Source organism: Stigmatopora nigra, chromosome 8, assembly GCF_051989575.1.
Source record: "Stigmatopora nigra isolate UIUO_SnigA chromosome 8, RoL_Snig_1.1, whole genome shotgun sequence".
Lineage (NCBI taxonomy): Eukaryota > Metazoa > Chordata > Actinopteri > Syngnathiformes > Syngnathidae > Stigmatopora > Stigmatopora nigra.
The window spans coordinates 6,935,014-6,962,205 of NC_135515.1; the positions used below are offsets into that span (position 1 = coordinate 6,935,014).

The 27,192-nt window shown below is 38.9% G+C and overlaps 1 protein-coding gene and 1 long non-coding RNA gene across 4 annotated transcripts in view; one reads left to right on the forward strand and one right to left on the reverse strand.

The window, feature by feature from the left end:
* cadm1b (cell adhesion molecule 1b) overlaps positions 1-27,192 on the reverse strand; it is a 109,625-nt gene that overhangs the window by 23,626 nt on the left and 58,807 nt on the right. For 2 of the 3 annotated variants that reach the window (XM_077722713.1, XM_077722710.1), the window contains exons 3-5: positions 12,892-12,912; positions 6,273-6,419; positions 1,329-1,481 (exon numbers count right to left, since the gene is read on the reverse strand). In XM_077722713.1, the coding sequence (XP_077578839.1) occupies positions 1,329-1,481; positions 6,273-6,419; positions 12,892-12,912 (321 nt within the window). The remainder of the gene's footprint in view (positions 1-1,328; positions 1,482-6,272; positions 6,420-12,891; positions 12,913-27,192) is intronic. The other variant, XM_077722711.1, reaches the window with a different exon arrangement.
* On the forward strand, positions 8,074-11,894 carry LOC144200506 (uncharacterized). The gene is made up of 3 exons (XR_013327125.1): positions 8,074-8,268; positions 8,850-9,153; positions 9,229-11,894. It is a non-coding gene; the product is annotated as an uncharacterized LOC144200506 (long non-coding RNA).

Below are 27,192 nucleotides of genomic sequence, written 5' to 3' on the forward strand. Positions count from 1 at the left end.
GGGAGTTCATTCTGAGGACTCTTCAATGCAACCCTCAGTTTAGCGTTGAACTGCTGCTACTGTTAACCTCAATTGTACAAGTAAAGCAATTACTAGAAGTGCTTTTAATTCCTTTCAATCCCCCAAGGATGTCGGCTTGTATAATAAAGCTTAACTAGAGCCATTTCACCGCAAAAAAAGCACAGTGAAGGCACAGCTGACTCTCAAAAGGGAATGGTTTGGAAACAGCCAAGTCAACATTCACAGGAATTCACACAGTCAACACAGCTGCCAAGACCGACGCGGCATACGCCATCGGTTTGAGCATCTGCTCCTTTTTCGCATTGAGGGCGGCTAATTGCTGACATTTTGTTTCGGGGGGCTAAAGATGATGGGATTAAAGATGTCTATCATCCATAAAGCAGCAGGGTGAGATTAAAAAAGCAAACAAAATGGGGCAAATAGTCACCCGACAGGTGAGAGCTTGTGATACACGTGACAGGAAATATTAGAAAACTAGAGGGAACATATACACAATATTCCGAAATTTCTAAACTATGATACAATTTTTTTTCCAGTTTGGCTTACTCTTCCACTTCCACTCATGTGAGACTTATATAAATATATATTGATTATTAGGCATTTATAAAGTTTTTGAATTTTATTTCCCACCCATCAATAAGACCAAAGTGTAAGTATTAACAATAGTATATTGTGTATTCTTGTTTATGGCTTGTGTAGCTGAATTTTCTTTTAAAATATTGTACACCTATTCAGCATGTTGTTGTTGTTTTTTTGGAAAATATTTTGTAGCTGAATTTGCTGTTCACATACTTTACACCTATTCAGCATGTTGTTTTTTATTCTTTTGAAAAATATTTTTTCCCAATCCAATTTTTTTATATAGCTTCCAAATCCATTCAACTCTTTAGATTCTGTTTACTAACTTCTGAACTGTGGAAGTACAGAATTATGCCCTTCCTCTAATTATCAGAGTTTAAAAAATATATAAATATAGTAGAATAAGTCACAGGTTCAGTAAAACTATGACAAAAGTACAATTCATAGTTCAGAAAATATACTATGTGAGGGAAGATCTACCCAACATATAAGAAAAGTAACAGAAGGGTTAAAGTAGATGTTGTCTATCTGCTGGACAGCACAAATCAAATTTTTATCAAGTGATAAAAGAAATTCGGGAGATAATTTATAAGTTAAAATACATTCTATTTAGAGTATGGGTCAGGTGCAGTAATGCAAAAGGCTGGCTATCACCAGCAAGATAAAAACAGCAATTGGGTATTGCATACTTTTGATGGGAAAGGGAGGCATATCTGCCTCCAACCTACCGAGAACTGTGATGTCCGCGTAAGCCTCCTGAGGGGGGTCAGTGTAGAGCTGGCACACGTAGCGTCCCTCGTCGGAGAGTGACACATTGGACAGAGACACCCGCAGCTCGTTGTCAGAGAAATTCACCAACTGGAACCGGCTGTCCTTCAGGGCTGGTGGAGTATATATAAGTAAGAGTTTAGCACCAATGAGTTAAAGGAAATGTCCAGGAGAAAAAAAGGGGAAAGTAGCAAATGAAAGGGTGAGAATTAGTGAGAAAATGGATGAAAACAAAAGGGAGCGGGAGGAAAAAGTGAGATTGGAGGAGTGCGAGGATCTTAGTGGGCTTTTTCCTTAATTGAGTCAAAGAAAAGTGGGCTTCAAAGTAATTCTTACAAGTTGATTTATAAAGTAGCTTCACAGTCGACGGAGCACTCGCCAAGACAGGAAAGTGTGAGGAGTGCTCATGAGGACTCCTAACAAGCTGGCAACTCTTAAACCAGCCTGCTGCTTCTTGCCATGGATGGATGCATTACACTCCAATTGAATAATACAGAATGTATTCAAGAATAACTCAAGTATACCGCTAATACAACATTTTTTTGCTGTAATTTAAAAAAAATATTCCCAAATTCCTGTTGCCCACATGAAAATTCATTCAAATGTCCTGGCACATTAAACTGTTTTATATTTGTAATTCAGACAGCGGCGCAGGGCACGAGCGGTCAGAATGTCCGCCTCCGTTCCGATCTTCTTGTGTGGAATTTGCATGTTCTCTCCCTGAACATGTCAGTTTTCTCCAGGTACTTCAGTTTCCTCCCACATTCCCAAAACATGCATGGTAGGTTTGTTGAACACTCTAAATTCTCCTTACATATATGAGTGTGAGTATGAATGGTTGTTTGTCTCATTGTGCCCAGCAATTGCTGTCTAATATTTGAAAATTGGCTGGCATTGGCTCCAGCACCCCCATAAATCAGTGTATGGATAAGCAGAATAGAAAATGAATGATTGGATTTTAGACAATCAGCATTCAAAAGCAGGTTTGACCACCAAAGCAGGGTAGTCAAAAAAAAAGGGAATAGCTCACAGACTGGGTGAAGTTATTGTTGAACGTAAAATTAGAGAATAACATAAAAAAAAGAAATAGGTTAGCTCATAAAAGTGTCTGAGTTTAAACCAGAATGTTATTGAGTACACACAGTTGTTGAATACAGTATATTATACAAGAATTAAACTACAGACTACAAACTGTAATATTTTAGAGCAAGAGTAGGAGAGTCATAGGTACAATAAAACTGTGGGGTGTAAGAAGAGGAGGGAAAAATCATGGGAAGGAGTGCAAAGTGTTCCCTATGAAAGTAACATAAAGAGGAGAGGTAGGCAGTGCATTCACACAAATTACAAATAATAGCAGTGATGACTAAAGTGGTAAGGAGAAGAAAAAAAAGCAAGTAAAAAAATAAAAGCAGAAGGAAGTGCATATGCTTCTGCACATATACAAAGTATGGCAAGTGTGAGAAAGTGTGCATATGGTATATTTCGCAAGTAAGATAGGAAGAGTGGAGGGGTGCAAGTGAGTATATATCAAGCATGTGCCACAAGATAAAGTGAGATGAAGGATGTGAAGAATTGCATTGGATTCACACCAAACAAATAAACAGAATAAATAAATGCCTTGCTCATCTATTGGAAAGAATTGCTGTTTTTATTTCCAAAATGGCTAAATCCCAGGTCTGAGAATGCAAGTCACTGATATCAGATTAATATCTGTACATCTGAATTTCAGCCTCGTTAACATATTCATGCTCAGTTGAAGCCATCTTTTCATCCTAATGTGCTCTTTTACATAAACATCTTTGGCTGATTTGATCAGAGGGACTCCATTTGATCATCTGACCTCTCCTCTTTTATCTTGTTCTCTGCAGAGATAACCGAGTGCACGCTTAAAGCGCCAGGACATTTTTTGGTATTCCCGTCAGGCATGGCAGTTATTATCACGATCATTACTCAAGGTCTCAGGGCAACATGAACATGAAATCTCATCCCCTCCCCCTATATAATTTGAGAGCTCTCATTGAGGACTCAGAAGGGAACAATGGAGCTCGTGTAACTTGGAGAGTCACAACACCTGTTAGGGAGGGAAATCCTGCCACCCCCGAGACAACTCCAGGAGATTAAACAACACAAACAGCGTAGCGTGCACAGAGGTAAAAGTGCTTACAAGTGCACTTATAATGTTTATGTTCCAGCTACTCAGTGCTTTTAGAAGGTGAAATAATTATGTGCCGAAGGAGATAGCAATTCAGCATGGACAACTTGTCAAATCGATCTTTTGGAAAATGAGTTCATACTGTAAAGAAAAATACTGAAAAATATATTTATCCTTATTTTAATTTAAAAGTGGATGCTGACATTAGGCATGGGGGATCTTGGATAGGATTTTCTTTAAAAAATATATATATCTACGTATCTGACTGACTCACTTGGTGGCTTCATTTGAAACACGATGACTTTTCCAGCCTTTTAAAATCCACCTTTTAAAAGTCAGTTTCCTTCAGATGCACCCCAGGGCATAAATATCTGTGTAAAAATCGCCTCATCACAAAGACCCTCGGATAAAACCTCATTTTTCCCATCACAGATGTCAGCTCTGCCAAATTGCATGTCATTTTGCATAGATCTTGCCGAATAAATGCTTCGCCTCGACAAGACTGTCCCCGTGTCAGCCTGTAAGGTGTTTTTTTTTTTATCTACTGTGGCAGTAAAAATGTGTTTATTTGCTCTTTATTGGCGCGGGTAAATGCGGATGCTGGTATATATGTGTTTTTCTTCTAGTACGGCCTTTGTGTCACTGTCGCTGACGGACTTGTCTAACACCTTCTTTCATTGTGTCCAGTCACCATGTTTGACAGCTAACATTGGCAATGATTTGAGGGTAAGGTGCATGATCCTTGGGGAGTAACAGATTCTAGAATAGTACCCCTGCTCAACACTTTCATCTCAAAGCTCATTACATCTTGACAAGTCTGTTGTGTTTCTTGATCCGATGAAAAAAAACGGGTTCTCCCATAGATTTATATGACAAATTTTGCTGTAGCTTTCATGCAATGTACTCATAACACTGCTGGCATTGTGCTGTTAGTTGTCTCATTATGTCAAAATGAAAACAACCTGATAACGAGGATCACTCCAAAACCATTTTTAAATGGATTGAAATGAACTCCCCTGAAATTGGTGTGTCAAATTAATAGGACACATTTTTTTAATAACATTAATTTTACTTGCAAAATTTAGTATAATGCATCTTCTGTTTGATTTATTGCAAAATTCCAAGACATTTGGGTTTCGAAATAAATCTAATTCTTTTTGCAATGTATTCAACAATAATAGCTCAAACCGTTTTTCAGTATTTCTCCAGAGGGGGCTTTTGAATTTAATTGTTCTGATTATATAACCGTCACCACGCAGAATAGCACCCCACTGCTTTGCAGGGTTCCGTGAAAAAAAAAAAGCAAAGGATGAAAAATGTCACATCTACGGCATACTTTAAAAATATTTTCTTATATCAGAACGCATTTGGGGAAAATGGGGACCAACTTGCAGCAACAGCTGGGATGGGCTATAGATGCAAATGTTCTCTATCACCTTGAAGGCTGGCTTGCATCCCAGACAAAAACGAGTGAAAGAGGTGCAAAAAAACACAAGTGAAAAGTAGACGAGGCCCATATGCTCATGCATAATCATAACATTCAATCTCCTAATCTAAGAGATTATCGTAAAATCGAACAGTGACAAGGACACAAAAGTATTCCCATTATGGCCAAGCGGAGAATTATCTTATATTAATCTTGCCTGCTTCCTGAGCTTAATGACTTGTGCTAAAGTGGCAAACGTCAAGGACAGATGGAAATCACGTTTTGCACATGCGACGCAAAGAAAAGGCCCTGTGGTTGCATCCACCCAGCTGCCACATAATGGGTCACCAAAAAGCCCACTTATTTCTTATGAGGTACGCCCTAATTTCCTAACGATGTGACTCCCGAAAGTAATACTGGCAGAGACAGAAATCAGTCCTTCTGAAGTATAAAATACAACCACTATAAAATGCCTCTTATTTTACGCAGAGCACAACAATATTAATATTGTCTGGCAACCAATTCAGTGAGCACCCTGTCGACTCACCCAAAGTTAACTGGGATAGCATCCCCACGACCCTGGTGAGGATAAACGACATGGAAAATGAATGAACAAATGAAAACAATATTCGAGACAATAGTAAATTGTTCCCATGGGATTTTTTTGGTGAGTATACTGAGAAACAGTCTCTTTAAATTGAACAATTTCCCAATGTGAGCTTACTTTGAAATGGAAAACTCACAGTTAACAACAGTAGAAACAGACCATAAATCCAATCCCGCTCTCACACAAATATCTCCTTCCTATAAACTCACATTTGCACAAAATCCTTCTACATTTTTGAAGATTGATCATAATGAAGAAACCTAACTCCAAGACAATCAGGCCGACCTTTTAATTATATGAAAATCCACCATTGAAACCACAGCATAGCCAATATCTCTGGATATATTCATAACTATGGTAGAAATATGGCTATATATTTCATAAAAGCTCATGATAACCTTTTCTTAGAAATTAATAAGGAGAAGCCCCAACTAATGACCTATTAAGACAACTGATTAAATGGTAGCCAGTGAAAAGTTTGAGACTATGCTGCTCATTCTCATCATTTTTAAGTCAATGCAGAGGCTGTGGTGTCATGGTGATTTCAATTAAATGTAAAATAATCTGAGTTATTCATGATTAAGAACAGTGGTACTTTGCAATAGGAAAAAGGAAGTGGATATTTTTTTTAAACATAAAATCCCAATATCAATTTCTTCTTGATTTTTTTCAGCAAGAACCAATACACAGTAGGTTTAAATAATGTTGTTTTGACTTACGTCTGACATCTCTAAAATAGATGGTCTGTCTATTAGGGTTGAGCAGCTGGATGACCGAGTCGTCGTTGTTCTTAACTCTGCAGCTGATGGTAGCCATCTCGCCTTCCACCACCGACACATTGTCCGTCGCCAGGTTCTGACCTTCCACTTTAACACACACACATAAAATAAGGTTACAATCCAATTGAATATCATCAATAAGATCCATGTTATGCTTCGAAAATATTTGCGCTTCTTTTGTCAACACAACGCAACAATGTGACACTCCACTAACAAATCTTATGTCGATAGTGTAGCTGAAGTCTAATCCATTTAGTATAAAAGTGCCATGTTTGTCACTATTGATCCCCCCTGCTGCCCACAGAACCGAGAGAGGGGTCTGTGTGAGTCAACGCCAGATGGGCTGCAAGCTTGGCTGCCCATGAAGGGAAGCTGGCAATCAGCAGCTAGAAGACAAAGGAGTGTAAGGTGGAACTTGTGGGGGCGGAAAATTATATTGATGAAAATTGATGTCATATGGAAACTGCTTATAAGTACTACAAAGTCACATATGTAACAATATTCAACAATATAGTCAATATTCAATAATATTGACATTAATGACATTAACATTGAATTATTGATCCTCCTTGATTCACAGTACACCAATTATTGTGTAAATGGAAACAGTTTGAGACCAAGGCTAATTGAGCTTGATAGAATCCAGTGAGAAAAAAACAGCTAGTTATATCACTCTATGTAGCTGAGAAGAATAGATGAACAATGAAAAGTAATAAAAATAAAATCATGATTTGACAACGTGTCTATGACAATAGTAGATACAGTCATGTTCTTTTTATTTTACATCGAAGATCATTGAACATTCATTCAAATAATAACCACTACTTGTGAACAAGAAATACAGCTTTTATTGCAAGATGTAACCACACACAGATACTGCAGTAAGAAGTGAATGTGACTTGTTCAATATATGAAAAACCATGGAAAAAGTTAATTCAATAACGTAAACACATTTTGGTGCCTCATCATATTTAATATGTGCAAATGTTAGGGCACTTATCCTGTTATAGGACTTCAGAATCTCATTATTTTCCTAAATGTACACCATGACTACTAAGTGATTCCAATGAGAACACCAAGAGGCACTTTATCGTGAAACTGACCCATTTACTCTTTTATATGATTATGTTTGGTAATGGCATATTCATTACTGAAGAAAAAAAGGGACACTAACTTTTGTCTATTGTTTTTCATTTACTCTTAAAGCCGTCTTGTTCTATCATAATGCATTTTCGGCCACTCTAATGATTGACACGATATTTTCTAAAGAGAAGGGGAAAGAAGGGGTAGAGCTGCTGGATGGTTTTTGGTGGGCAAAGCTTTATCAGAGCCCTCCATCTGAGCGCCCATGTGACCAATGTGTGCTCAGTGTGCTATCGTGTGTCTCTTGGCATGGAAAGGAGCTTCATAGAAGCTCTCGGTACACAAGCGCTGTTCCGAGACAGGCCCGGGACCTTGTCGTCGTAACTCACACCTCTCACACTCGCAAAAAGCCTTTTGTTCCCCCTTTGTTGTTTTCTGGGAGAGAATTTAAAGTCACCTTGTTCTATTTTTACCCAGGCCAGGAATACATTAGAATGTCTCAGATTCACACCAATGGAGGCACAGTGCTATCAGCTGCAGACGCAGGCGCAAACATCAAAAGCGCATTTACATGCCCGAGTCGTCACACAAACCTCTATTGCTTTGTGACATTTACAAAGTGGAGAGGAATAATAAAAAGGAAAAAATAAAAGAGGAACGTGCATTTGTTTCGCCCCCGGAGAGATAATAGAAACAGACAGGCAAACTAACATGATTCACCGTGAACTCCTGCAATAAGAAATTAACCTTCTGTTTGAAAAATAACAGCTCATCGGACCAATCGTCTGATGCAAAAAGCCAGCCGTTTGATTCCGCTCTGATGCGGGAGCCCTTGGTTTTGGACAAAAGCGAGGTAATCGGTGAAAACGGACAAAATGTCAGCAGATAATGGATGAGAATAACGTCGACGTCTGCACTAAAAATCTAGACGACTTGCTCTTTGCACCACTAATTCACAGTTTAGACAGCATCAGGAGTGTTTGCACAATATTAATAAGATTTTGTGTGTTGAGGTGTGATGTGCCCTTTAAGCGTATTGTCAAAACCAAGTTTATAATTTTGCAAAAGAAAGTTGAGTGAGAGAGTACGATATAGCTGTACCAATCACAAAGAGGTTTTCTGTAGTGAATTAAAGGGCAGTTTTTTCAGCATCCTGATTTTAATTATGAGAGGTAAATTCTTGTTTAAAGACTGAAAGGGTACCAAAACAAACTTTTTACGCATGTACTTTTAATGTAAAGTAAGTACTGGATACGAAAATACACCATGTACTCTTAATTTTTTTCCCACAAAAATGGCAGTTATTGAGATGATACTTTTGTCTACAAATTTAGTATGAAAGGCCGCAATCGCGTTTACATCACAATCACGACTTGTGACGGGTTGTTTCGGATTAATGAAATAACTTATTTGCAGATTTATTCTTCCGTGTAGATTACAAGTTAGCCATTGGATTGGATTGGATAACTTTATCCATCCTTGGAGGGCGTGTGTTCTTCTATTGTGTCATTTGTGTCTCTTTGCCGATGCAATGTTTATGAGGTAAGCACAGCAGTCATAGTTCATTTTGAACGTATTACTTTAGATATTTAATGTTGTTTTTTTGCTTTTGCTGTCAGTGAAATCAGTGTCCTGCATACCAATCGCTCGTCAAAACTGCTTTTTAAGGCCACCTTCACCGTTCACCGAGGTGATCTTTAAGGGGAAAGGATGTCAAGGCATTGTTATGGATAGATAGGTGATGTCCCAAACGTGCTTTGCTTAGCGATGGCTTTACTAGATCAACATGGAGTGTTTTTTTTCTTCTTTACAGCTCCTTCAAACCAGAACTCGTATAATGTTATCCTTGGAGGAAGGTCCCTTCTTGACATGCAAATGAACCAATGATCCTGGCCTACTATCAGCCGCACAATGAGCCCATGCAGCAGCTGCTTCATCCCTCCAATATGGAGGTCAATTATTATTTGCTACAGTAGTTACAGTACTCTTATGTCATGCCAATACAATTTTTGAGGGCCTTCAGAATCCATAGCACTGACCGAGAAGAAACCATGTTAAAAATGGGACTTAAATTCAATAATATTAGCTCTAAATATTTATTCTAAACAGCTAAACTGAACTGCTTAAAGTGATGGTTTACAAAGCTGTTTTGTGGTACTGTTGGAATTAAGTGGTTGCTCAGGTATAGCACATTTTTTACTGATGACCTAATTGCAGTTTTGATGGTATACAGTCCCAAAAAGATGAAGCAAAAGCGTCAGTTTCTATTTGATGTTTTGTTAAAAGCAAAATGGCTGATTTCAATTCTGGCAGTGCAAGGCCGGGGACTCTCTTCTCCCAATCTGCTGGTCACAGAAAAAGTAACTGTAAATAAATCCTCTACAGCCCTGAGCAAAGTTGGTGGTGTTCCAGCATCCTTCTTAGCCTAGGCTCATCTCCAATTCAAAACACATAAATAACATGGCTGTGATTAGCAATCCCATCAAAGTGAAAACGGGCCACTTTGTGGAACATGGAGGGCTTTGGCGATTGAAGTAAACATTTTCAATTGCCTCTGCATCCCGCTCATGATTGGGTGCAAATGAGGAGAGACAGTCATTAATCCCAAATGGTGGGTGGTAGTGCTGGTTGTGGGCGAATGGGGTAAGGGGGTGATTTGGGCACAGGTGACTGGCTGATAAATGCACACTCATTCCAGCAGCTGTCTGGAAGAGTAAAGTGCCTGTATCTTTACACATGACTGCTTGGCTCTTGACGCATCACAACATACTGAGCGAGGCCGAGGAAGACCATGGGGATGCACAATCTGCCATCAAGGAGTCTAGTGCTCAAACATTAAATAAGAGAGAGCTAAACCTCAGACCGTTTCTTTTTTTTTTAAATGGAAGGAATATTCAACCTTCAGTCACAATCAGTGATCTCTTATGGAAGAATGAGATATTATTAGTATCTGCTGCCAGGGTGTTTGTCTGAGTAAATGATTGAATGTGGTGAGTCTAGGTAATCTCCATTGACCAAGAAGCAATTGGTAGCGAATGCAGACAAATGTTTCTTAAACATGACGTTTTAATTAAATGCAACAGTTAAGGGTGACAGCGTTTTTGTTACTGTCGTTTTAACAATTATTTTCTAACAACAACACTCCCCCAGAAAACACTTAGATGTAACCTGTTAGAGAACGAAGGTGCATTTGTGTGCTGTCAAATGTGTTCCCCCTCAAAGGGGTCGGTTGATATGGCTCCCCTTCCAAACATCCAATTCAATTATCTTTGATTTTAAAACAGGTATACTGGAAAGTTGACTGACGCTAACAAGTTCGAGTTGTGACTTTTTGTCAATTACGTGTCAAAAACTTCCCCAGGTTGTTGAAAAATATTAGCAAAAGGCATCACCTCAGGGCCTTCCAGCCATTTCCAATGGTTGAACCTGACTGAGCACCTCCAAGGGAATCCACCTAATCCCCAAACAATTTTACGGCTGTACACTAGACAGAAAGGTGACACTAAATTGTTAAAATTGATATTTCGTCTAATAAAGTATGTGTAGAACTTTGTGGACATAAAACCTGAGGCATCCCTGCAAATTTCTACACCCAAACCATTATTCATAAAAAGGCATACCAGCTTTCTTATTTATTGATTATATATTTGCCTGTCTGTTGGTATTTGTGCACAAGTGGTAAAAGCTTTAAATCTTATTATACTTGTATAATGATAATAAAAGAATTCAATTTAATTTATTGCAATTCAAAATATGCAAGACGCCAAACTTGCACAACTTCTCGAAAGGTGATGTACTTTTGAGTTTAAGTTTTGGGTCAATGCATTACCAAATGAAATCTGCTTTGGCAATTTGCTGACATGTCAAGATAAGGTAGTTTTCCCATCATGGCAAAAGACAAAAGAGGTGCTTCTAACTCCTTTTTTTAAATGAATTTCTTGTCTTTTGTGTTACTCTTCCTCACTAAAAAAATATTTTTTATTCGTGGACCATGATTCAAGCCTAAATAAAATGTTGGGAATACGACTGTGGACACACCCGACAATTTTCACTTTGCCTTTGATGAGTGATGCTAATAAGCTCAGGGCTTATTTCTTAACAGCGTCTATGCACCAGGTCTTCAGTCAAGCGTGTCTCGCTTTATCGGTTTTGTTTGTATTTTGCAACATCAAAATCAGGTTGTTTCAGAGACCTAATTAATTGCCTTTCATCTGGGATGCACAATTTTAATTGGAGAGCAGCAATATCTGAAGAAAACCAGATCAGTTTTAGTAAAAGTCGAAGGATTCTGTGGTTTAGGCACCTTATAGAAGATGTTCGCTTTGATTATGTTCGCTTTCTTTTTTTTTTTAAAGGGGATGGGTTGGGTTAACATCAAAAGCAGCCTATCGAGCACCCAATTGCCTGAGTCAGCGTCTCCTTTACAGCAACAAGCGGTACTACAGAACATCATTAACAATAAAACTTTTCAGTCTCTGATGCTGCTTCTTTCTCCATGTCATGTCTCTTTATACTGCTCAGTCATTAGAGCCTTATCCTTATATGATGAAACGCTCCTTTAAAAGCAACAGGGATTTGGATCTTAAAGGATCTAATCACAACTTCTGGAAACTCTGCACAAGAAGGTTTTGAAAAAAACTCAAACATCTAAATTCGACCAACTTTATCTAAGTATAATCCTTGTTTAATGATTGAATAACACAAAAAAGGATTGAAACGGACTAGTTGTATTTCTCAAGCTAAAAGAAGCTCATCTTGAGAGAGAAACATGTTTTTAGTCATAATAAAAAACCTATTGGGATTTGCCAAATGCATCAATTATACGTTCAAAGGGAAGACGTAAACATGAAATAAAACGTAATGAGAAAATGCTATGACTGTCACTATATTAAAAGACAGGAATTTTTAATGCAGCACCCTCACCCGCGAGGTTTCATTGTTGTGGCGGCTATCGTTTTAGCTGTTTATTTCATTAAGCAAGTTACACGATTTTTTTGTAATTTTATTGCACCAAAGGTTAATAATGTATGCACGGATATAAGCCTCAATACATTTCTATTTGACCATAGATGAAATGGAGTGGAACAGGGGAGATCACAACATTTCACTGGAAACTAACTAAACGTCCTCATCAATGCAAGCTTCATTTTAGATATTAATGCTGTTGGGCAAAAAAAAAAAAAAACAATGTATGAAACCACTATGGGCTATTTTGTTATTTCATTGTGGTTCTGCAATGAAGAACAATGCTTTATTATTAAATGCAATTTATTCAATTATAGGTGCCTCGGCAGCATCCCTATAAAAGCACACAAATGGGACAACCAATTACCCGAACATAGATTTTTTTTTTTTTGCTGTCTAAAACACAAAAAATACAGCATGCCTCTTATTTCAGAAATAAAGGCCCAATTTTAATCAGCTCAGAAGAGCAGACAGGATGAGGGAAAGTGGAAGCAAAAGAGAAGCACAGTACCTGTGATGGTTTCAGCAGCTCCTGATGCAGCAGATGAGGAAGACAAGATCAGAAAAAAAAGAGTTTATGAGCAGGTAGAAAAGCAAGTAGAAAAAAACTGCATTCTTGATGATAGCAATTGGGTCAATTATAGGGTGTTCAATGCAATTGGAAATAATTAACATGAAATGACAGCCACTACTTCAAACTAATATACGGCATAATTACTGAATTATTTTGTGTATTTTCTCTTCTTTGAGTTGATCTTTAAAAGAGGTAATGATTTTAAAGGCAAGGCAACCACAGCTATGAACTCTCAAGGGGACATGGTATGTTTGCTTAAAAAGGGTGGGCACACACTCGGAACGCTGCCCACCCAGCATGGCACCTTATGCAAAGCTTTGGAGCTGGGCACAATCCCAAAGTCCCCACAGAAGACCTCTGCAGGGATTGGTAGAATAACCTCAAGGGAGATAGTGTCATTCATTTTCTTTTAAGCATCAACACATTCTGATGTTTTTGTATGGGAAACGTTCACTGTTAGGATGATGTAACCAAATATTACGAAATATATATTTTTTATTTATTTTATTTATTCTATTTTGTTTGTAAGGTCTAATATATTTTGAACAAATAAAAATTTGTATACAAATAATTCAATCATGCAATTTAGTCAATATAATTATTGCTACATTCAGTGTCATCTTTACTTTTTTTTATGCATATATCGTTTTTAGATCAAATATCCCCCGGAATGAATTTCATGTTACTACTCAGTGTTCTATCTAAAATACAAAAGACACATTGGAAACTACCTACAAGTGAAAATAACACTAACTACTGGAGGGTTGTCACTCCCTCTTCCTGAATACTGACAAGACAACACAATTGTCTCCAGCAAATCACCATTGATGTGTGCAGACTCCCCCCACTATGTTGTAGCAGCACATTGCACCCAGACAAGTGAGCTTGGAGTGAGCAATACGCGCGTCCATGCAGCACAAACGTTGGGCAGACAGCTTGTCCCATTTGTCATTGGCAGTGTAATAAGGGTGCAAGGTGTGACACACGTCCTTGTTACACATCTTTGTGCATTGCCGGCATTTCAGCAATCCACGCTATCCCTTAGGGGCGGGGTACATAAAATCACCACTGACAAATCACACATGGCGGACGGGAAAAAGTTGTGAGCGGAAGGCGGGTAGAATACTCTGACACTCTGAGTGGCAGTCATAACTTTTTTTTGCTGGTTGTGTCTGAAAATTCAACAGCATGCTCTTTTGTCAAAGAGTGCTAAAGGAGTCAGAATATCACCAAATCAAACAATTTTACAATTAATTAGTAGGTAGTGTGTGCAGCAGACACAATGGCAATAGCTATTTTCTTAATTTAAATAAACTAAAGGTTTTAAAGTACATCAGTTTTAATACATAGTAAATATGTTGATAATTGTCCTTACAAATTTGGGGCTATTTTCTCAAATAGTGTCATAAATTCTGCAAATTTAGGACAAGTGTGATAGTTAAATGTTGTGGGACTCTGTTATAAATAAAAACACCCAAAACAAGGGAACTTTTACAAAAGAAAGTTTCAAGACTGGATTCCACATGCTGACCTTAGACATTAACAACTCTGCTCCAGTGCTAATCCATAATTTGCAATTAAAAAATAACTTCCTGACCTAGAAGCAAAATAAAACAAATTCTGTAGTGATCGCTCAAGGGACAAAGTGGTTAGCTCATCGTTTGAAAAAAAAAAAAAAGCCACACACGCTTTATAAGGACTTAGATACTTAGGTCGAGTACTTTGAGGTGAATTAACCAAAGTGACAGCAAGGAAATAAAACGTTAGGCACCAGTCGCTTTGTGGGGTCAAATGCACAGACACAGTTGAGTTTCATGAGACTTAAAACCAAACAGACTTGTGATATAGTCTGGCGACACCTTCCCTTGCCATCAAAATGATCCACTTCCTGTCAGCTGCCGCTACCCAGACTATTAATAGTGCCTTTCTGGCGGCGTGTCTCCCCCTGTGTTACCTGCAGCACATTAGCCACAAGTTATGAGGCGCCGGCTGCCCTGTGATTAGATGTCATGGCTGTCGCTCTGCTTAGACAAGCTCTGATGGACAGATTTCGGGGCGGGAAAATGCCTCGGCGAGAGTGCAGCCGATGCACCCATCTGTCAATCACCCAAGATGAGAGCAGGCAGGCCAAGCGTCCCCCCAATAATGTCCATCCTTGTCTCCTCCACTCTTTTTTCATCCCAATCTGCACACCAACTCTCTTTCCTTTTGCATTGTGACGAAGGAGACGACAAATACATTTGCTGCGTGATACGCACAGCGGATGTGTGAGCCTGTTGCATTATTTTTGTAATGAGGAGTGTCATCGCTTCACACGATATTCCAAAAAATCCACAACACCTGTGAAATATTGTTAACAGTATATGCCAAAGCAAAATCCCAAGATACTGAAGAGAAGACTCAGTTTATGCAGTATTTTTATACCAAACCACATTATAAGGGAACTTTTGGGAGGGGGAATCATTAAAATGTGTCTTTCACTGCCATGATTATGCCAGGGTTATTTAAGACTTAACATTATTCTCTTTTACTTCGTATTATAAGGAGTTTCTCTTTGAGTCACATCATAGCCATTCAGAAAATACTCCTCTGGCTTCTTACAAAGTTCCCCATCATCATAGAAAACCTTTCTTCTAACCATCTGTGCTTGAAACCTCAGTAGTACGCCTATTACAACTACATCTGCACTCCAAGTTCTTTGTTATCCAATCAACTTATGATCCCACCTGCCCATTTGACCAGCATGGAGTCCAGAGCCTTTCGCTCAGCTCCCTCTCTGAACATATAAGGACTTACGACTCTGTTTTACCACTTCCAACTCACAGCTTAAAACATGTTATGCTTACTCAATTTGATCTATCAATGTAGTATGTTTTATTAATGTGTGTATTTATCTTTTTTGAGTTTGATCGAGTGTCGTAAAAGGCAAGCACACTAATAATATTAAACGGTCACCTAAATAAATACGAATGAAGGCTAGTAAATACTTAATTCTGTTGCTTTAATCCAAACTGTTTACCGAATATACCGCTTTGACCAAGTGACAAATGACACGTGGCTAATGAATTGGGTGTTTTTTTTAAAAGGCTAAACTGCCATAAAATTTACTGGTGTTAGATCATTAACATGTGAGCAATTTGCAATAATTAACAATGACATGGGTCTGTGAGTGAGCAAGTCTTGGTTGTTTATTTTTGACTACGCTTTGACAAGATTCTATCATTTAATTAGTGTGTAAAAATCAATAGAAATAGGACTTTAAGTCCATGGAATGTGATTGCTGCTACTCAAATGAGTTAATTATTATTTGGGAGTTTTGTTTACAAATCATTGGTGCCACTTCTGTTGCTTCCTTTATTTTTGCACAACCTTTAACTAGATTTACTTCTGAAAGCATCCCTGTCAAGTTTACAGTGCATCGCCATGACAACCTTCTGAAATTATAATCAATCTGTCAGTCCTTAGAGATGTAAAACCTTGATTACCAAGCACCTGCAAATAATGGAGAGAAAAAAAGAAGAATAACTGCAGATCTGCCTCAGATTAATTTCCTCTCTCTCGTTACATTCCATGGATCACTTTGTTAGGTACACTTGCATAATGAAATGTGATTTTAGCCTCCAAAGAAGGAAATGCTTTTACAGAGAAAATAATGATCATGTATAATGAAATGAGATTTTAGCTCCATAAAAGAAAATGCCTTTACAGAGAAAATAATGGTATTTTTGAGTGACATAGTGAGAGAGGATTTTTTTGCACAATAATAAACACCCCGTCGTTCAACATTAAGGATAGTCACTTTGAAGCTATGTTTAAACTTGCTAATCAAAAAAATTCTAAGATCTTATCAAGTCATTTTCATAATTTCCTTGTGAATACATTAATTATGTTTGATAATGATAGATATTTGCTCAATTGCTGATTTACAGAAATATCTACTAATCTCTACTGACATCAGCAAAAAAAAAACTGGGTTTCTGACATACCCTCCATTTTTCACTTTATTAACACTAAGTGCCTCCAGTGTATTTTCAGGGCATTTGCAACTTCCTTATCCAAAACCTGGCCATAAAAATATGTTCACTGCTTATAGGCCCATCATATCCCTTAAAATAGAGTGTGCTTCAGGCATATGTTATATTTATTACGCGATCAAACTGCAAAATATACAGCTGACCATGAGCTGCAATTCAACATTGGCCAATCCTAGATCCCTCACGCTCCACCATAATTATCTTATATTTAACCTGCAAATTCTTAATTGATATTGACTTCCTTTTTATTACAGGGCTTTAAAACTCAATAATAAAAATGTTCCTTAAGACCTAAAATTATCTAATGCGATAAAACTGACAAAAATTGTAAGGACAATTGCAAAAAAAAAAAAAAAAACAGATTTAGGTATATGATGTCCTCACTAACAGATTAGATTAGTTTTTTCTTGTCATTTATTTCTTGTAAAATTTCACCTTAAATATTTGACTATGTTTCCGCTGCCACTGACAGAGGTATTCACTTTAAAAAATAGTCCCGACATTCCCTAATGACAAAGAACGATAATAATCCATATGACAAAAGAGGCAAAAAATTATCTTGACCTAATGAAGGAAAACCTGTCAGGATGTCTGAAATAAACCTTGATAGGAAGGTGACAGTGAATTATAGCGACAGACTATTAAGAGAGCTGATTGTGACAAATGCAGTGACTTCACAGCTCCATAAATAACAGAGTGAGCCAACGGATTCCCTGCCAGGTGTACCGATTTCTTCTCACCAACGGCCACAGTCGCACCCGTCGCTTGTGTTAACAAGAACGACTGACTTCTAAAGATGTCCTAAAAAAATGGCTGCTGCTTTTGCCACCAGCATCAGCCACCAAGTGACACATCCCATTTTATTCATGTTGTCTATTTTGGACCACCGTCAAATCTTTTGAAAATTCTACTAGCTAAAGCGTCTTTTCTGCCTCACTGTGTGCTTTCTTTTTTTTTTAAACTTAAATAAGCAAGTCTGTTTAAAGAAGAGTTGTGCTTGAGCAGAAAGCAGACCTGCTTTACGGCTTACAGTGACTGTATATACTTGTAAATGTACCACAACAAATCATTGAAGATGTTAGATTTTTAACTTTAAAAGATTCTCCACCACAAATTAGCCTTAAAAACAATCTAACAAATGGACTTTTTCCCAATTAGCAATTTGATCTTCAACCCTAAACAGTAAGTATTTTGTATTTTAGGAGTCTGAAGGCCTCAGTACAAATTATTCCAGCATTTATGCAGGCTGTGAATAAAAAATCTTTTTCGGCCTTTAGAAAGCCTACAATGAAACCTTTTATCTACCGTTAGGCCATACCACACTGTCATCTCTCTCTTGGGAGAAATCACAGGGGCAACATACTTGTCTGCTAGTATATCTGCTTATTCACAAAGAACACGCACAATTGTGACGGTGTACATGAAGAGATAGGTTTGGAAAAAAAGAAAGAAAGAAAAGGGAGAAAGCGCTGTAATTAGGACATTAGGAGATGAGTGTGACAGCGCCTGTCATCGCCACAGCCGGCGCGGTGGAAAGCAGGCTGGTCAAAGGGGTAAGTGGAGGAGGAGGGGTCCAAACGGCAGGTTCAAGAGACAGCTGCTGCACAGCCACTTGTTCTCTAGAAGCGCTGGGAGAATATAAAACCAGCAGGACCTCAGCCAGGATTCATTTATGAGATGTAACAAAGCCATTTTTTATCTACTTCTATGAACAGGTAGCAGGTAATGTATGCCACAGTTGCTTTTTACAAATTGTCCTCATTTTTGGAACCCCAAAAAAAGGTTCAATTATTACACCAGCAGCAGCAGTAGTAGGCAGGTAAACTACCAATATGAAATACATAATGGTTGGGACAATATCCCTATGCTGCCCTTTAGAAGGTATTGCAACAGCAAGGCAATTGCCTTAGTGTTGCTATCAAGAAAAAAAACATTTAGATAATAATCAGTACACTTGTGTACCTATAAGTGGTACTATAACTTTACATCATCAGGCAATGAACATCTGCTTTTCCAGATCTGTGCTGCATTAGTGTTAAAATGCTCAATTATTAGTAGCATCTAAATTGCTGCAAAATAAAAATAAATATCTACATTGCTCTTCTCCAGTAGGCACACAGATAATTGCATGGCTGGGTTAATATCATCATGATACAAAACTAACTTCTCCTCCTTATTCTTTCAACACCTGTGCTCATTCTCTGCGTCGCCTCTCCTCATATGCTCATAATCACCTCTATCAGTCCAAAACGCATCCGGGGACGCTAACCATGTCCATTTGTTTGCGCTGGTAATGTCTTTTTGTGCGGCTCAATCAGGCACCTGTGTGACACACACCTGCTGCCTTGCCAGTAAAAACGAGATGGAAGATGGAGGGGAAGCCTTTTGTTTCCTACTCATTTTATAATCAGTGCGTTGTTTCCAATCTTCCAACACCATTTTTCAATTTTCCATTTCCCTTTTCTCAGTCAAATCGGCGCTATCAATCAGATGTGCGTTGAAGAACCAGGACAGCGTGCGGGAGAAGAGGAAAACATGGTAGCGGTGGGGTGTAAATTTCCTTGATGGAACCATTTCAGGCCCCAGGTCTCATTAAGCATACTGCAGGAAAAGTGTTGTGTGTGAATGTTAACACTTTTGTTGTTATGAAAGGTGTTAATCCCTCAGAAACATATGTGTAAGACTAAATGAATTCACTAAAATGTTGAGTGTTTCAGTAGTGTGTATTACAGTCTAAAAACTGCGTAAAAGAAAAAAAAACATACGCCATTGAGAACAACAAGAACACGAAATAACAATACAGAAGCATACTCACAATGGAAGATACCATTTTGTGACCACTTCTGCTTCATACTTTCCCAAAATAGTAATGGAGTAAGTAACACTATTATTCTGCAGTGTTAGATGACGAAACTGTGTCATGATGTGTCTTAGAACGGAAGGGATTTTACACTATAAGAACAGATCCTGCCTGATTATCGCACGATATCTGACATCTTATAGTGACAACTGGGATGACCACAGTCACAATAAACAAGGGTGGAATAAACGGTTTCAATGTTTATTTTATGTGTTGGTGTCACATACACCTGATGAAAAACGAGAGAGTAACAGAGAGAGAGCCAATGCAAAATGCTGGTCACAAAGTTAAACAATGCCGCTGTATATTCAATGTTTGCCTTGTTTTTTTGTATCATCGTCATCCTCACACCACATGGGCTCCCCTCGCCAAGCCGTTGTGCAGCTCGTAATATTTTCCTCAAACTATTGAAATTGCTTTTATATCTGTTGTTCCATTAGACATGTTACATAAAGTCCTTGTGTAGTGCATTGATAGCTTTTCCCCATTTTTCTAGTATAATGACTATATGGAGTCGGTCGATCTGTTGAACGAGCATATTTTCTTTACCATCAAATTAAAACTATGATAGCTATTGTTTTACATGGACGATCAATACCAAAGAAAAACTGGAAGAGTTCAAATCCGCACTTTCAAACAATCTTGACGGCAGGACTCCACCACATGGATCAAAGACACCGCGTCATAAGATCATTGTGGTGTTCATTCGTTTTACTTTTTTTACTTTTTCCTCCAAGCAATTGTAATTTACGCTCTTGACACTTCCCAGCCACAGTATAAGAGGTAATCCTGATTTACATCCCTGACTACCCCTCAAGCGTGTATAAATGTGTATCTATCAGTATGAAGCCATTTAACATCCCAACCCCCTTCATGCCATCTCCATGATGTTCACAATTGGAGTCCTCCCAGTCAGGCTATTCTATTATATGTTGCCCTTTTCCCTCCAGGGTGCTCACTGCTATCACGACAGAGCGACCTATAAATGTCTAGAAAACAATTTTGTGGCAGAAGTGATGAAGACGCCGTCATCTCACGGTTCGACACAGTGGCATGATATTTGCAGGTCAATTGGACTCAAACCGTTAACCGTGATCCACATCGATCCAGTCTGCCATAAAGAGGTACTGTGGTATCGACCTTTCACTGTGGAATCGTCTTTGATTCACTACTCGCATATGAGTTATTATAAATTATTCTTCTGTTAACAACCCCCAAAAAATGACAACATAGAGCATTCTGCAAATATGCCCATAAAAATAACAACAAAAATAATGTGATAAATAAAGCTACAACCCTTGTGAGGGCAAGCAGAAGCCAAAAATGAATGAAAGAACTATTTCAATATATGCCCAATACGTAGAGTAAACATTTTTGCCATCAAATTGTAACAAATATTAGCAAAATACTTGTGATATATAGAGTTGTTTTTTTTTAAATAAAGGTGCATTCATCATGGGTGGAAGAAAAATTCACACCATGATGGTAATCTACAACTTCTCTCCTTTCATTTTTTCACTGCTTGACATTTTCTTCCTTCCTGTAGAGTGTACTCTTACGGCGTGCCAATGGCCACATCATTTAGACTGGACCTGCATGAATATTTACCATTAGTGCTTGGCTCCTCACACTGCCGGAAAATGGATTATTTTCGAGCGGGAGCTCTGCTGAGACTCCATGAAAAGCAGGCTTCTCTCAGGTGATGAATCGGCCGCCCGGTTCATGTTGTATTAAGCAAGCAAAACAAACAGCTATCAATAACTCTCCCAGATTTCTCGGCTTTTTATCCCGACACTGTGAGGAATTATGTTGAATTGCAGGGCGATCAGGTGCAAGACTGGGAATAGGTTTGTTTGGGCTGATAAATTACCGTAAATATCAATATCATGTTTTACTTAAAACCAATTAATTGTCCTTGAAAATAGATGTCTTACAGATTAGTTCATTTTAAAACTTACACAATCTGTAACTTTGCACATCGCAAGCTAAGCAACAATGCGAGTTAAAAATTTAGGTTACCCTTATTTCGTTCTTGGTATAAAATCGAGTTTTACCGCCTTCAGTAAGGCCGCTGGCTACAACACTAGTGTCAGGCAACATAAGTCCAACACTTCTCCCTCAGCTTGCGTGGGATTTCTCTGGGTACTCCAGTTTCCTTCCACAAAAAAGCAGGGTAAGCTGGTTGAACTGACATTTGGTGACGTAAGGTCTGTGTGAAAACAAATATGCTCATTCTTTTTGTTGCACCAACATCGCTAGAAGACCCAGCTTTCTTTTCAGGGGGAACATCCTTTTAAAATAAACGAAGGCAAAGATACTCCCGGCGCACAAACACAGACAAGTACTACGCACTAGCCAAACAGAAACACTGGTGGAGGGGAATAAATAGCAGATGAGGCACAGGCTTTGCAAAGCTGAAAACTCATGGGTCAACAACATCACATTCACAAACTTGCCGTAGAAGATTTCAATCATCTTATTTGATTACCGAACACACTCCACTTAACATTGGCTAATTATAATCAATTTAATAAAATCACACACGCCTTTGGACAACCAATTGGCAATTGAACCAACTTATATTAACACAGACGACAACATCTACAAATGCACATAACACACTTGTACAAGTTTTAAGATCAGCAAACTACATCACAGTTTAATTAAAAGCGACCACAGTGACCCTGAAGTTTTAATCTTCCAGACAAAGCCTTTTTGTTTTTCCTTTTTTTAGCAATTCTCTTACTTTTTTCTCAGAAAGAGAGAAAAAAATACAGTTGTGTCTCCTCTCAAATACAATCGGGATCGCTCCAATTGACTGAACAGACTGAAGAGATCAAGCAAGAGAATACGAAGACCAGCACACGGTCAGACTATTGTGGACAAGATGGGTTTTGAGATACAAGAGTGAGGCTAAGCACCTGAGTTGGAGATGGTCAGGCAGGATTGAGGTAGGCAAGGGTAAACAGACCAACAGACTGTCTGGGTGGCAATACTTGTCTTTTCCCATACAGTTCGTTGAAATTTTATGGCTGTGCGATACAGATCAAATGACAGTTGTGCCAAGTCTCAAGAGTCGGGGCGCACATGGCGAGAGTCCGTATCATATTAGACGGGAGGGAAGCGCAGCAGCGGCAGGTGAATGCGTCAACTGAATTCGAGAAGCATGTTAACAGCTGTCAAACGTGACGTGAATGCACGTGTGTTTTGGGTGAAGGAGCCATCACGAGGCCATTAATAGAAACGGCGGTGAAAATGCGACTCTCCGAGGCCGACATGAAACAGGAGGAATAAACCTCTTTGATCACTTCCTACCTGTCAGTCGGCTTTCCACGGGGACCGCCTGTTATGAACACCCTGTGAGGGGAGGTAGAAGGAAAAAGAGAAGTATCACGATGATTGAGGCTGGTGCCAGCAATCAGACTCAGCCCCCCAAGGAGCTATATAACCATGGCGACTGGTAGTGTGGGCAAAGCGCATGTTTAATATGCTATATTAGGCTTCCAATTAGCATCAGTGACAGAGAGCCTTGCTGTGGTCTTCAGTCACATCTGTATCCCTGAAGAAAGTAGCCTTGTGTTCTTTGGCAAGATTCGCCATGTGAATCCCAGGTTATTACAGGCTGAGCACATGTTCAAATGGAAGGCAGTGTCTAAAGTCAATTTGAAAACATAACGTCTAAGCTCTAGGATCTTGAAAAATGGACTTTACTTCAATTGGAATCAATTTGCACGGTTGCAAACGAGTGCAATAATGATGATTTTAGGTGACATGGTGGTATTACACAAGCAAATGTTATGGAGAGTACCACGAGTAGAAAACGAAGTTCCAAGTGATGGAACTGGATGCATTAGTGGCAGAGGAAAACAAACTTAACTGAATTACAAAAATCTATACTTTGAGAATCATGGGATAGCCAGCAATTACATTAAAGGTTTATTTAGATTATCTCCAGTAAAGGAATTGAATGTATTTGCCTATCTTGAACAGCATTGAGTTTCTGCTAAAAATCAAAGACTCACAACACTTCTCTCTTTCTCCCACTCTTTCCGCTTCCCATTTACAAACAAAAGGGCAAAACTTTGAACCTGCCTTCGTGTCATCCATCTGTAAGTTGGACCTTGGTCTCTTTGGTGCTCTAATGTTTTGTGCTCATGTTTGGTTTGTGATAAGCTTTCATTGGCAAAAGTAACCTCTGCAATCTTCATGCGTGGGTTGAAGGGTGGAGGAGTTTGATGGGGGGTGGGGGGGGTGTATCATGCAAGAACAAGTGTATACAAAATATTTACACACAGCCTCAGTTTCATTTGACTGTGTTGTTAGTGCATCGCAAACGCCACTCGGGTGGGTCTCAGTGGGCTACAGCTATTTGCACAGTTCAAAAGTGTAATGGCTTTTCTACATCTTCCCCAAACACCCATGACACCTCCGTAACTACTTTTGGAGCGCCACCGTTTGCATGCATTGCACAAACGTCAATTTAAACTCAACCCGGTCGGCTGTGTTTATTTCAACAGGAGTTCATTTGCTTGTTTGTGAAAGGACGATGAGAGTGGCGAGGAAGAAGACGTCGTGCGGGGAATTTTTTTGTTGTACGTGCCAAGTCTTCTGATGCAGGCTCGCATAATGTCATCATCTGTGTCGAGCTCCACATCAGAGAGTCAGATCTGGCTTGGCCACATCAAAGTCCCCTCGCCAATCAGGCGGACCACCCGAGTGCCCAAACGACAGGCGCGTTCATATTTGCGACGAGCCAGGCCTATACCTTCAGTTGGCGAGCAGCGTGTGATCAAAACAAACAACTGTTTTCCTAGCAAAAGATAACAAGACTCAGTGTCGATGTCTGTGTGTGTGTGTGACTTGAACACAATGTACGCTTACTGACAATATGAATAATGCAATTTTTACTCTGTGATGGAAGATGCTTTGCGGAAAACTCACATTTGATCAATATTTCATACTATCAATGGACATGACAAATGACTGCTTGTAATGTAAACCGCTCCCACTAAACACACAGTGAATTAGAATTGAAATATTAAATCATGAAAAGCTTTTAAAGGGGGACGATTATGCATTTCTTTATTCTCTGTCGTATATGATGTAGGGATAACCCAAACCAAATAATGAATGATTCTAGCGTTAAATACAGTTGAAAGCAGAATTGGGCTTGGAGCTACAGAACAAAAGGGCAGACCAAAATTCTAGACCGCTGCTGTTTATAAAGCACTCCCTTCAATAATTCATCAAACCAAATGAAAGCAATATCTCCTCTCACTAGTTATTAATGACATCCAGAGGCACTTTGTACAATCCTAGAGATGAACTGAACTCCAAGATATATTCAACAGTCAAAAATGTGTCATAGTCCCATACACTTGGTACATTTGTGGTACCAAATCATTATCCTAATTGTAATAATTTTGAAATAATAAATAAATGTGTACTGTCATGAAATAAATTCATAGATATGTCACAAAAATAGCACAGTGGGCACTCAGATAGGACTAATACAATATAAAATATTGTGGTGATTTTTCATACTCACAGCCCAAAGAGGGGTGCCTGAGGCACTGTAACAGACACCTATTCGGACTGTTTTTTTGTTATTACTGTAATGTATGATTGTTTTTCTCAGTCTCTGATTAAATTAAATACCCTCCCCTAAAATGTTACTATTTTGACTGGTGAACTTTCTACTCAAGTGAGCCTAATAGTACAAAAACAAGGTAATCCTATCACTCCAACCACTACTTTAAACATTCAAAATAAACAACACAACTTATAAATTAATGCAAGCAGGATAGTTGAAGTAAATATTGGAAAGGAGAGCAAGTGGGAAACACGCCATGGTTCAAATGTCCTCATGTGGGTACAAAGTGGTAAATAATTTGTAAATTACCCGCGGCTCACCTGATGATCTGTCACTACACACTGTTTGGGAATAAAAGCCCTAAAGCATATTTGGGTGTTTACTTCCTGCCAAATCTCTAAGCAAACTTCATGTTTATCCACATTGCAGATGTATTAATGCGCAGAGACCTTGTACAGTCGGAGACAGACAGCATTTCTTGACATTGGTTTGCTTGACACCTCAACATGGCGTGTCATGGAGTGTGTCTGTTTGAGGAAGATCAGGGCTATGTCGGTGCTGCTTGGGATCAGCATCAGAGAAGGTTTTCATCCCTCGGCTTACTGGAGTGCAGCTCAACACAGCTCCTCATTGCTCTTTGCAGCAACTCCCAGCCTTGCAGAGCTGCTTCTCACAGTTGATTTGTCAACAAGATGAAAGGCAGCACACTTCATTGGCAAGTCCACTTCGGGACTCGGCTGCTTTTTGCTGCATTTTTAGGGAATTCTATTTAAAAAATATAATAATAATAAAAAATGCTTCTGCCACGGAAAGGCTTAATAAAACAAAATGACAGGAGGATATTTGATTTTCCGTGTCCACTGACTTCAACCAAAATGCTGGCACACACCAATTCAAAAAGTAATCTGCTTAAATTTCCTCACTCTGCTTTGTATTCAAGGGTTGCCCAAGAAGTGGGGATGACTTTTTGATTTTAAATTAAATTACAGTGTCAATTCCATCAATCCCAAACACCTCACACACAAGCTAGCGATAGTGAAGGCTTTGCATAATGAGGAAAAGTACAGGCTAAATGGATCCGAATCAGAGGAGCCGTGGGACAGTAGGGGGAGAGGGGTTTGTGCAGGCAAACAATTAAGCAGGTTGGCGCCGCATACCAATCAGCTGCCGACACATACTGTAAAGCTCATTACGGCTACAGAACACACCAGCACTCTGTCAACCCCAACGACACGCCCGGTCAGTCAGAACGCAGATGCCGTAGCAGTCGTTAACGACACCGTTCGTTAGCCTGAATTGACCGGCTCATGCTGAGCCGCACGTTATTACTTGTATGCTTCTACCAGCCTTACAAACATATTTTCATATTTTTCTGCTCTTTGATGAATCTTCAAATGCTTTCATCTCTAAGAAATAGTTGCCTGTGGTTCTACATTACAGGGTTTCGATGTCTCAAAACTGACAACGCTTCAAAAGGAGAAGAGATGCAAAAGCCTGTCGGTTACCTGTGACCCTGCTGCAATTGCTTGTGCACCTTCTCAGTATGCACACAGAAGATAAATTAAAGGGCCAATCTTGATGATTTAATCCAAATTAAAGCCTTACTTGCATGGTTACTAATGTGTTTGAAGCACTTAGATGACTAGTTAACTACTGCACCTTTGTACTTGTACAACATTTAAGGTCAACCAAACCACAGGACTTTTCAATCACTCCTTTAGAGTATCAGCAATAGATGTTTAATCCATTTG